Source organism: Dromiciops gliroides, chromosome 4 (assembly GCF_019393635.1).
Source record: "Dromiciops gliroides isolate mDroGli1 chromosome 4, mDroGli1.pri, whole genome shotgun sequence".
Taxonomy (NCBI): Eukaryota; Metazoa; Chordata; class Mammalia; order Microbiotheria; family Microbiotheriidae; genus Dromiciops; species Dromiciops gliroides.
Window position 1 is genome coordinate 487,434,145 of NC_057864.1, and position 12,380 is coordinate 487,446,524.

At 43.7% G+C, this 12,380-nt stretch overlaps 1 protein-coding gene across 1 annotated transcript in view; it reads right to left on the reverse strand.

Annotated features, from left to right (window-relative positions):
- Positions 1-7,882: 7,882 nt before the first annotated feature.
- The window catches only part of RAMP1 (receptor activity modifying protein 1), an 86,121-nt gene continuing 81,623 nt past the window's right edge, over positions 7,883-12,380 (reverse strand). Inside the window, exon 3 of the mRNA XM_044003995.1 lies at positions 7,883-8,728. Coding sequence (XP_043859930.1) covers positions 8,473-8,728 — 256 coding nt within the window. The 3' untranslated portion in view covers positions 7,883-8,472. The remainder of the gene's footprint in view (positions 8,729-12,380) is intronic.

The window sequence follows — 12,380 nt, forward strand, 5'->3', positions numbered from 1 at the left end:
TTCCCCCAGGCAGCTTCGAGACCCCACTGGGCCATTAGTCCTGAGGGCAGCAAACACAGCTCTGGCCTCCTGGGGAGATTTCTTCCTGGAGGGGCATTTCTCTGGCCTTTCCCAGTTCATCTCCCATAGAGCCGGGAAGTTGAGTTTTAAAAGATAAACGATGAGTCAGCTAGCTTCTGAATTGCTGCTAAGATGACCGTTTGGTTATATTCTTCCCTGGGAACAGGGGGAGGTGAAGAGGAGGGAGAGGGGAGAGGGAAACCAAGTCCAGCTGATTATGTCAGTGTGAACTGGCTCAGCCTCACAGAGGGGGACCCACAGACATGATGCCACCAGAGGATGGAACAGTTTTCAGGCAGATCTGATGAACACTGGAAAGCAAAAGGTGGCTGGCTAATGGGAAAGGGAAGAGCCGATCACAGAACTTAGAAATCAGATATAGCAGACGTGAATCCCGTCTAACAACTTCGTACTCCCTAGAGAGCTGAGGGCTTGTTTTCATCTGTAGTGAGCTGGTTAGCACCCAAGCAGGGGCTAAACCAAATCAGAACATTTTTTGCCTGGATTTTAAGACCCTCCATGACTTCGCTCCAAGCTTCCTTCCCAGATTTCCCTTCTAGACTTCTCTTTCTTCTTTCTTTCTCTTTGCTGCTGAAGTCAAATGGGACCGGTTGCTATGGCCCTGGGTTGTCTTGTCTAACTCTTTGTTAGAAGCCCACAAAGAGGAATTGATTTGCCCAGAAAAACTCTAGGTTTATGTTAAGTCCTTAACCATTTGTTCCTCTCAAATCTCAGAGCACTTTGTTTTTTCAAATTATATTTTATTTTTTAATCATCAAAAATCTACCCTTTTATCCTCTGACTCCAAACCTCAACTGAAAACAAAACCCGTTACAAACATATGTAGTCATACACATTTTGACATTGGTCGAATCCAAAAACATTTGTCTCATTCTTCCCTCTGAGTCGTTCATCTCTTTCTGGAGGGTGGGGGGCAGGTAGCAGGTTTCATCTTTAGTCCTCTGGATTCCTGGCTGGCCATGACACTGATCAGAGGTCCCATTTCTTTCAGAGTTGTTTGCCTTTATCATCTTGATGTCACTCACGGTATACTTTGTTCTCTTGGTTCTGCTCCCTTCCCTCTGCATCAGTTCATACGAGTCTTTACTAGGTGTCTTCGAAACCTTCTCCTTCATCATTTCTTATATCATAATAGGATTCTATCATGTTCATATGTCATAACTTGTTCAGCCATTCCGCAGTTGATGGGCACCCCCTCAGATTCTCATTCTTTGTCACCTCTAGAAGAACTTCTAGAAATCCTTTTGCATATCCTTGGAGTTTGTTTTGCTCAGGACCAGCTCCTCTCTTAGTGTACCTTCCCTCTTATTCCCTCTCCCCCCTTTCTTCTTTATCTCTCTCTCTCTCTCTCTCTCGTTTTTAGTGAGGCAATTGGGGGTTAAGTGACTTGCCCAGGGTCACACAGCTAGTAAGTGTTAAGTGTCTGAGGTCGGATTTGAACTCAGGTCCTCCTGAATCCAGGGCCGGTGCTCTATCCACTGTGCCACCTAGCTGCCCCTCTTCTTTCTCTCTCAATTCCCTGTTGGGTGAAATGTATTTCTGTATCCAACTCTCTGTGTGTATGTTCTTCCTTTAGACACCAACACCACAAAGCCAAAAAAAGAAATGGTCTCTGCCTTCATGGAGTTAAACACAACTGAGGGAGGGAGAAATTTACCCAGATAAGTTTATACAAAATATAGAGAATAACCACAAAGTAATTTCAGAAGAAGAGATCATTAAAAACCTTGGGAGGAGGGTGGCTAGGTGGTGCAGTGGATAAAGCACCATCCCTGGATTCAGGAGGACCTGAGTTCAAATCTGGCCTCAGACACTTGACACTTACTAGTTGTGTGACCTTCGGCAAGTCACTTAACCCTCATTGCCCTGCAAAAAAAAAAAAAAAAAATCCAAAAAACCATGGGGAAATCATGGAAGGCTACCTGTAGAAGGTGGTACCAGCCTCATGCTTGGAAAGAAACTAGGGATTCTGTGAGGTAGAGGGAAGGAGGAAGAACTTTATAAGCACAAGGACCAAATTTTGCAAAGTCAAAGAAGTGGGAGGGGGGATTCTGGAGAGAGGAAACAAGTTAGCTGATTCAACTGGGATGTAGCATGTGTTTACAGATATTTCCCGGGTACTAGAACCACACTGGGGCTATCTGCCTGGCCATTCTCGGTCCCACAGCACAACCCACCCACCTCCTTTTTCCAGTGGTGCATTCTTGAAAATGTCTTTCACTCCAGGTTCTTTTCAACAGGTTATCCTTGGTGAGATGATACAACCCACTTAACCCACTTCCTGAAGGCTCAGCATTAAAAACCTAAGTAAGGTGCTGATCTACTTCACCCTCGGCCTGGAAGCATCATAGAATGGTAGTTATTACACCAGTGGAGGAGTCTCCTCTTTCTATGACCCCAAAAAGGTATCAGATACCAGGGTTCTCAGAACCTGAGCTTGGCAACAGCTGGGGAACAGATATTTGCTTTATAACACACAGGACAGCCTCTTCCTGGGTGGGAGTGATTGCTCCAAAAGAATCTGATTACTGAGAAGCTACCAAAGTGAACCCGGGCCACTTAAACTTAGAGCTAGACAGATATGAATTACATTGCATAACTTGATATGTGACTGTGAAAGACCTCCTTTCGCTTTTTTCTACTTCATAATTCCCCTTGATATTCTCATTAGCTTGTTAGTCCAAACATATCTTAGTATCACTTAATCTCATGCTAACAAAGGAACTATTGCTATTTTGATTGGCATAGCACGATATAAGTTAATTTCGGTACTATTTTCTTTTCTTTTCTTTTTTTGTGGTATATGAGGGTTAAGTGACTTGCCCAAGGTCACACAGCTAGTGTCAAGTGTCTGAGGCTGGATTTGAACTCAGATCTTCCTGAATCTAGGGCTGGAGCTTTATCCACTGCACCACATATCTGCCACCTGGTACTATTTTAATCTTTACAAAATTGACTTGACTGCCAATTATGTAAAATCTAAAATGGTTTGATACTTATTTCTTTTTTTTTTCAGGCAATGAGGGTTAAGTGACTTGCCCAGGATCACACAGCTAATGTCAAGTGTCTGAGGCCGGATTTGAACTCAGGTTCTCCTGAATCCAGGGCTGGTGCTTTATCCACTGCGCCACCTAGCTGCCCCCTGATACTTATTTCAACTGCATAAACATTTATACATTGGATTATTATATTATTTATACAGGAAAGAAACTTTATCTCATTAAGGCGATCAAGTAGTGGGCTCCGAGTGTTGGATGTCACCCAGATCCAGAGAGCGGCCCACGAGGACCCCATGGGCAGAGGAGGGTGGGAATGTAGGATGGGGGTGGGAGCAGTGAGTGGCAAGCTATTCTCATTTGGGGATCCTACAACTCTAACGCCCAAGGATGTTGAGAAGAAGTTCATTGGCTATTCGAGGATGTATTTCCTTACCCTTCTGCTAAACTAATTGGTACCAGGTACCAAACTCCCAGTCAAGTCTCTGTTAAGCACCTACTATGTGTAAGAGTTTCAGGAGCATAGATTTAGAACCAGAAGATACCTTAGAAGTCAGTCCATCCTCCTCTTTTTATAGATGAGGAAATTGAGACGTAGAAAGGTTGTAAGCTGTCCAAGGTGACACAAATAGTAAACATCAGAAGTGAGATTTGAACCCAGGTCCTCTGACTCCAGAGCCAACACTACTTCTGCTGGGCCATGTTGCCTCCCGTGTTTGTGAAGTGGAATGGAACTGGACTGAAGAGTAGCTCCAACAAAACGGCAGATGGTGAGAGTACCTAAGGCAATGGTTTTCTTGGTGTTGTAACGATTGGAATGACGCCACCTGCTGGATACTTACTGTAGAAGAGTTCTGCCCATGAAGCGAAGGTCTTTGAGGGCAAGACCAGGAGTCAGGAAGTGACGCGGGCTAGTGGGAGGAGGAAGGAAGAGACTGGCGCTCAGTCTCGCTTCTTTTCCTCTGGACTCTGGCGGAGAAGGGAGCTAGAAATGCGCTCTCCCTTTAATAGATAGGAATCTAGGCCTTTCTCTCTCTCTTTACCAAATTCTTATTCTCCTTAATAAATGCTTAAAAGTCTAACTCTTGCTAAAGCTTATAATTTATTGGCGACCACTCATTAGATATTTTAGACAGACTAGCTAGAATTTTAGCCCTTAACAGATGGCTGACCACGAAGAGGAAAGCTGAACCTCACTTCTGATCTTCCGGTTGGGTAAGAAATTTCCCCTACCCTTTAAATTGCTAAGTACTGGCGCACTGGCTGTGTTTTCCCTTTAAAATTTTTCGAATGGACCTTTTAAACTCCCTAATTACCCTATTTTTGATTTTAGTCTGTTTAACCAGACAAATGGGAGATAAGATCATGTTAATGCTTTGTTTTTGTGGATTTTCTATTTTTCTTTTTATTTTTGTTAAAAGAGCCAGCAATTTACTCGCACAAGGAAATATCTCCCCCTCTCCCAACCATGCTTTTTCAGAGAAACCTGAAGAGATTCCTGCTGCTTTTCCCAGTTCCAACACTAATTGTTGCTCTAATTTTGCATGCCTGGAGGCAATGACCCACCCTCTAGAAGCTTTTAATCCACTAGCACCTGGAGGCAAAGTGGGGGAAGAGGAATCCAGGCCTGAGTTCAAAATCAAGTCGGATTCAAATTGCGGTGGTCCCTCCCCTCCTCCCCAGACCCCACCCTCTACTCCTCCCATGGCCAAACCCATTGCTTCCCCTGCCTGGGAAGTCCAGAGATCTGATGCGCATGCTCAACTTTTTCTACCTGCATTTGCAGCTTCAGGCTCAGCCCTTCCCCGGCCTGGCTGTGCTTTTGAGACAATCTTAGAAAACTCTTTAAATTCCAGATATGCTTGTTTTGTTCATAATTTTGCTAACCTGCTTTTGTCTTTAATTAGTAATCTTATAAAGCATTTGTATGGTGGAAAGACTGACAGACAATATAAAGGGGTTAAAGAAGAAAAACTTAAGCTGAATAAGAATGACAACCATCAACATAGTTCAAGACTCTGCTTCTTTTGCCATGGAAGGGTATATATTTTAGAGAAATGTAGAAGTAAGCAGCAAGGTATTGATATGAGTGTTGGGGATTTTAGATATCGGAATCAAAAGTGTTCTGAATTCACTCAGAGTATTAAATTCAGTTCAGAGGTTACATAGGATTTCTATGCTATTATATATACATTTTGAAATTAATGGTATGGGTTTATTTTCATAGAGATTTTCATGCTTTTGAGATTGTGTCTTATACTTAGTTTTTAAAACAAGGAGAATATTTGTAAAAGCTTTTTATAGTCATGTGATCAAGTTTATATTTTATAGTACTCTTATTAATATTAAATTCATATTCATTTAGATTTCCCTAGTTTGAATTTCATTGTCTTTTATTATTCCACGTGTATTTTCTTCTATTCATTCATCTATCTAATTTTGAAACATGGTTTTGATTTCATAATACAATGTTAATTCTAGGAGTATTGTGCTCCCATATTCTGAGTTGTTTGTTTTTGTTATTTTTTTTTCCTCAACTGATTATTTGATCAAACTCTTTAAAGCATTTCCCTGGCAAATTGGTTGCCATGGCAAGTGTAAATTGATTCTAGAAGTATTATTTTTGATAAGCATATTCCCAAAAAAAAAAAAAAAGAGGGGAACATTTGTAAAAGTTTTCTTTTTTCAAAAAATAAAAAAAGTTCTTTGAGATTCTGTTGTGCTTTAACTTGTATTTAAGTATGTTCTGATTTTTCACAAAAGTAATTGTATACTAAGTAAAAAAAGGGTATTATTTGAAATTGTTGCATAATTATATATTATATTTTGAGTCAAGATGTATTCACATTTTTTGCAATCATTTATTATCCTCAATTTTAAATCCATATGAGACTTGGATTATGGGAACTTATCATTTAAGACATTAATTGCCTTTATTCTGAGTTATCAGATGCCAGTTGGCCAAGATGCCATCCAATCACAAGAGGAATACATGCAAGAGCAGACACTGAACTGTCACATGAGGGGAGACATGCATGAAGTCAAGGTATGGCCGAGGGAACGGCTTTTGACAAATGTTGAGGTTGGATTCTCTTGGTTTAATATTTTATTCTCTTTTTCCCCACAATATTGTACAGATGGCTGGAAGTATTCATCCTACCCATTTCACTTCTACACCTGGCTTCTATGCTCCCTCCTATATGCCTGATGCCATGGACATCTCAATCCCATGCATCTGATTAAGTCTGACTCAGTTTCTTCCAATATGTTCGGTGGCATGGACATATATTCCATCCACCTATTTTAAGCCTGGCATACTGTATGGGCAGTACATATTGCTCAAGTGTGGGAATGCTCATATCCCATCATTTCTCTGTTCTTTTATGGTAACCCCCATAATTATCTCAGGTGTCATGATAAATACAGTGTTGAATTTGGCCTTGACACCTGTTACCAATTATATTAGATTTTTTAATTTCTCATAATGGCATGAGGATAATTAGGCAGATGATGCAAAAAGTGATGAAACAAAGATAAAAAATTATTTTTAATAATTAATATCGCAGCAATTGTCTTCTCAATTACCCTCCATAAGGGGGGGACTATAGTAATATTATAATTTTAAAGAATGGTTCAATTTTTGTTTTATTATATGTTTCATGTGTAACAACTAAGATTCTGAATTCCCTTAGACATGTTTTTGAAAAGACTTCCATTCCACGACTACACCTAGAGGACATCTGAGAAAAGACTTTCAGAGACTTTAAATGAACAGTTTTGATTTGTTCTTTTTGTTGGTTTTTTTCTCTTTCTGTTATAATATACACCATCTGTAACATGTATTCTCTGCAGAGGCCCTCCCTTTGCAAGACTAATGTCAAAGCGTTGGTTCATGAGGACAAAAAAAATCGCTCCTCTGGACAAAACTTTCCTCTCTTCCTTTTCTATATTGTTGTTCACATATTATTAGTTAGCAATAGTTATTATATTGTTTTTACTGTTCCGTCAAGGAAACATTTTGTTTCTTGAGGAACAACAGGGGGGACTGTAACGATTGGAATGACGCCACCTGCTGGATACTTACTGTAGAAGAGTTCTGCCCATGAAGCGAAGGTCTTTGAGGGCAAGACCAGGAGTCAGGAAGTGACGCGGGCTAGTGGGAGGAGGAAGGAAGAGACTGGCGCTCAGTCTCAGGCTCTTTTCCTGGGGACGCTGGCGGAGAAGGGAGCTAGAAATGTGCTCTCCCTTTAATAGATAGGAATCTAGGCCTTTCTCTCTCTCTTTACCAAATTCTTATTCTCCTTAATAAATGCTTAAAAGTCTAACTCTTGCTAAAGCTTATAATTTATTGGCGACCACTCATTAGATATTTTAGACAGACTAGCTAGAATTTTAGCCCTTAACAGTGTTTATGACAGAATGCAGGTGGTGGTGGTAGAAGCACAGGTGTTGGTGTGAGAGGACCAGTAACCAAAGTGTGACCTTGTCAGGAAACCTCCCTGAGCCTTTGCTTCCTCCTCTATAAAATGGGAATGGCACATGTGCTGCTTACCTTACAAGGCTGTGTTGAGGCTCAAGAGAGCGGACTAATGTTAGGTACATTGTAACTAAATCTCCACGTAAATGTGAGTTGTTACTATTATGGTCTCACCGATATTTGCCAAGTCCTTTGCCAACGATGCCAGGACTTATCAGGTTGTGGGGGGGGGGCACTTCCTCGGCTGTAACTCTTTGTCGTGTATGCTAGATTATGGATACCCCTTCCTACCTGAGCTGGAAAGTCCCAGAGTGACCAGAAGCATTTCCACATTTGAGACTATATCTTTTAATCACCCGAACACAGTGTGTTCCATGTGTACAGTATAATAACCTATTTTATACATTGGCAACATCATAAGGCCAGAGGATCACATCTGGAGAATGAACGCTTCAAGAAAAACAGTTGACCAAAGACTTCCCAGGGAATAATTTACACTTACAACAATTCTGTTTGATGGAACTTTGACCAACCTTAAATCTGTTGGACCCTTGTTGGTTGAGTCAAGATGGGGCTCTGGTCACACTTAATTCTCAAATCTGTTAGCAACTGGAAAATATTGTTAACTTTACTTGGGGGTGGGGGACATATTGTTTAGAGGAAATGAATAGGACTGTAGTCTATGTTCACATTGTCTTCCACACTGCTTCCTCATCCCTGCCCACCCACCCACCACGCATGGCCTTGCAGGGAATAAGCCCCCTCATTAGAAGAGGTTTTCTCAGACCCAGCCCACCTCCTCCCATCTCCTTCCCAGCATGCCCCTCAAGTCTGACCACCTCACAGTCTCAGGTCATGATGGCAGGTGTGGACGTGCACGCAGAAGTCCCAAGTGGTACACACCGGGGTGGCGAGGCCTTACACAATGCCCTCATTCCGCTGACTCTTGTACACCACCAGGGCGGTCCCGAGGAGGGTCACCAAGATGGGGGCGATGATGAAGGGGCAGAGGACGTTGCTGGGGGGGTCCTTCAGGACCCTTCCTGTGGCAGGGCAGTCTTGGAAGTAGTGCCTGTGAATGGCCAGGAAGAAGTCGTTCACCTGGTAGTTGGGCCAGTAGCAATCCAGCTTCTCTGCAATTAGGTAGGTGCAGTTGGTGACCTCTCTGTAACTCCTACAAGAGAAAGGGTATTCAGTGGGGGAGAAGAGAAGGGTAGGAACAGGGAGCTCTCTCTGGCCGACACGCAGAGTATGGTTGTTCTCTTTTCTCCTGAATCTTTCCAGAATCTTCCCCCAGTATGGGCTGCCTGCTCCCCCGGAACATAAGTTCCTTAAGGGCAAGGAGACGAATTTGCTTGTTTGTATCTGTATTTTGAGCCCTTAGCACAGTGTTGGCACCAATGAAGTGTTTGATAAACACACTCTCTCTCTCTCTCCCTTCCTTCCTTCTCTCTCCTTTTCCCCCTTTCTTCTTCTCTTTCTTTCTCTCTCCCCCTCCTTCCTTCCTTTCCTCCCTCTCTCTTTTCTTCGCTCTCATCTGTCTACTATCTATCCATCAATCATCTACCTACATTACTCCTAAGGAACTCCCAACCAAACAGAGGAGGGAGAATACCAGTTTGAAGGGTAGGGATCCCCAACACTTTTTGCATTAGGAGAGTCGTTCAAAGCCCCAAAGGTATGGTGAGCTCTATTGACCCTTTGTAAACCAAACTGCACCATCCCCAATTCCTGTTTTGGCACTCTTTTTTTTCCTTTTTTTTTTTTTTTTTTTTGTGGGGCAATGAGGGTTAAGTGACTTGCCCAGGGTCACACAGCTAGTGTCAAGTGTCTGAGGCCTGGTTTGAACTCAGGTCCTCCTGAGTCTAGGGTCAGTGCTTTATCCACCGTGCCACCTCGCTGCCCCCCTTCTTTGGCATTCTTTCCAGCTCTGCCACAGGTTTGGAGTTAGGGCGACCTTTAGAGGTCATCTAGTCCAGTCTCCTCCTTTTACACAAAAGGAAACTGTTGGGTTTAAACCTTTGATTTCATTGCTGGACCTTCAGGGAGAAGTCTCCCTCTACCAACATCGTTTGGCACTTGTTCTGCAATCTGTAATCTTGGGGAGTTGTCTGGGGCACAAAGACATTAAATGACTTTTTCCAGGGATACCCAGCTGGCCACTGTTGGTCAGAGGCAGGACTTGAACCCCAGGACTGCTTGTTCCCAGACCCACTCTCTGCTCACCCATTTCCTGCTGCTTTGCTATAGCATAATATAGAAATAATATTTGATTAAAGCATTCCACTGTTACAGAAAAGGTCTGTCTGTGCCCTGTGGCTGAATGAGCATCTGTGGACACAGTTAAAACTGTAGTCATTTTCTCTTTGGGTCTCAGTTTTGTCATGTGTCACATTAGGGGGTTGGACAAGATGGCCCCTTTACCTCTCCATCCTGTGACAGAGCTTCATATGCCTGGGTTGTGCAAGTGTGTGTGTGCATGTGCATTCATGTGGATGGGCGTATGTGTGTGTGGAGCAATCTGTGCTCCCCCTCCCCACTCCTCCCCACTTCCTGTGAAATGATCCCTGTGCTCATCCAGCTTTGGCTGCTGACTCTACCTGCCCTTATAGGAGCTCACCTGGCTGCCAGCTCCATTGGACAATAATCCGATTAAACCCAGGGGCTGATAAGGACTCATAACTTGGCTTTCTGATGAGGCCAAGCCAAGGTGCCAGGTCCCACCTGTGGCCTCTCAGTCACCTGTGCCCCAAGCCCCAGGCCCATGAGGCTCCATTTCAAGAACATTGAATCTGGACAAGAGGGCTTCAAATCTCCATGTTGTCCTTCACCCCCTGTGTGGTCTGGGGCCAGCACGTGCCTTCTCTCAGCTCCTGCTCCTTCTCTGTGAGATGAGAGGCTTGGCCTCCAGGCCTCCAGGCCTCCAGGCCTCCATGGTCCCTTTTAGCTGCGGATCTAAAGTCCCACATGCTCAGAAGGCTTTTCTCCACCTTTGGAGAGACCTTCTGGATCCAGGCAAAATGGCGGCAGGAACTAATTGGCCCCAGGAGGCCATACCTTGTTACTGATCCCCTATTTCAGTGAGGTGTCAATGCATGCTAAGCTTCCATTCACTGTCCCTGTAACTTTCCAAACCAAAATACTGCAATGTCCTGCCCCACCTCCCATTTACTTAGATGTTCTGTCTTCCCCTGTTCAGTTTTATATGTGTGTCACTAGCCCTTTGGGGCAGCAGAGGGTACAGATAATAGAGTGATGGGAGTCAGGACGACCTGAGTTCAAATCCAGTCCCAGACACTTAATAGCTGTGTGACCCTGGGCAAGTCACTTCACCCTGTTTGCCTCTATTTCCTCATCTGTAAGATGAGAGCTGGAGAAGGAAATGACCAATGACTCCAGTATCTTTGCCAAGAAAACCCCAAATGTGGTCACAAAGAATGGCTCATCACTGAAAACAACCGGACAACCACCAAAAAAACCCATATAACTTCTTCTCTGCTGTACATTCAATTCAACTCAATAAATAATCATTAATGCCATATGTGCAGAGAGCACCGTGCTAAGCCCTGAGGAAGAAGCAAAATTTATCTAAGACCCTGATTTTGCCTTCTGGGACCACGTGGTCTGGCCCAGGAGAAGGATAATATGTATCTATAGACAGGAATCACTATAATACTACATAACACTTGATAAGCGCCTATCTGCCCTTGGCCCTCTGAGTGAGAGAAAGGTTGCCCACCAATGGACAGTCATGCCACTCACTAGCTGTGTGACCTTCATCAGATCACGTTTCTTTTCTGGACCTCCAATTTCTCTCATCTGGACCACATGACCTCTAAGGTCCCTTTTAGCTTGAAGCCCATGAATTTATGAACCTACAACAGGATTTTCAGAGCTTTGGCATCTTCAAGAAAAAACCAGGTTTCCATTAAGTCAAGGAGGTGAAAGGAGCTTTGGCTGAAAAGCCTGAGGCTCCAGGCGACTGGGGAAACGCCCTAATCCCCAAAGTTCACAACCCCATTACCTCATTCCTGCTCGGTCACATTTCAAATAAGCAGAGCCCCCTCCCTCCACCCCCTACTGGCTGGTCCCTGTTTGTTGAGAAAACAAGCCCAGACAATGGAGCATCTTATTTGGAGAGGGGATGCCTAGGGACTAAGCTCACCCTGGATGGGGGGGGGGGGGGCTGGGAGCCAGCAATAAGGCGGGGATGGAAAAATTCAGGAACTGGAGCTCAAATTACTGAGCTCCAGGAATCCCAGAATATAAGAGTTTGAAAGAACCTCAGAGGCTGTCTAGGCTGACCCTGACCTAACCTGGAGGCCTCCGAGATATCCCCAACAAATGGTCTTTGAAGACCTCCGGGGATGGGGAGCTCATTACCTTCTGAGACAACCCAGTTGATTTCGGTATAGCTCTTATCACTGGGAAGTTTTTCATTGGCCTTTAGGCAGCTAGATGGCCTTGTGGCCGTAATTTCTAGTGAGGAGGGCTTGAGTTTGAATCTCACTTTAGACACTTAACTAGTTGTGAAGTCACTTGACTTTACCTCTTTCAGACTCAGTTTTTCTTCTCTGCAAAATGGGAATAACAATCTCACCTGACTTACAGGGCCCTGATGAAAACCAAGTGAGGTAACCTGGGAAAGCCCTTTGTAAACCCACTCCCACTGGTCTGGGCTCTGCTTTCTGGAGCCACAGTCCCTGTCACAGGCCCTGCAAACATACCTGAAGCTGGCTATTTCTTGTCCATTCTAAATATGCCAGTTTTTTCATGTTTAGGATTTTATTTTCCAAAATATATGTAAAAACAAATTTTGACATCAA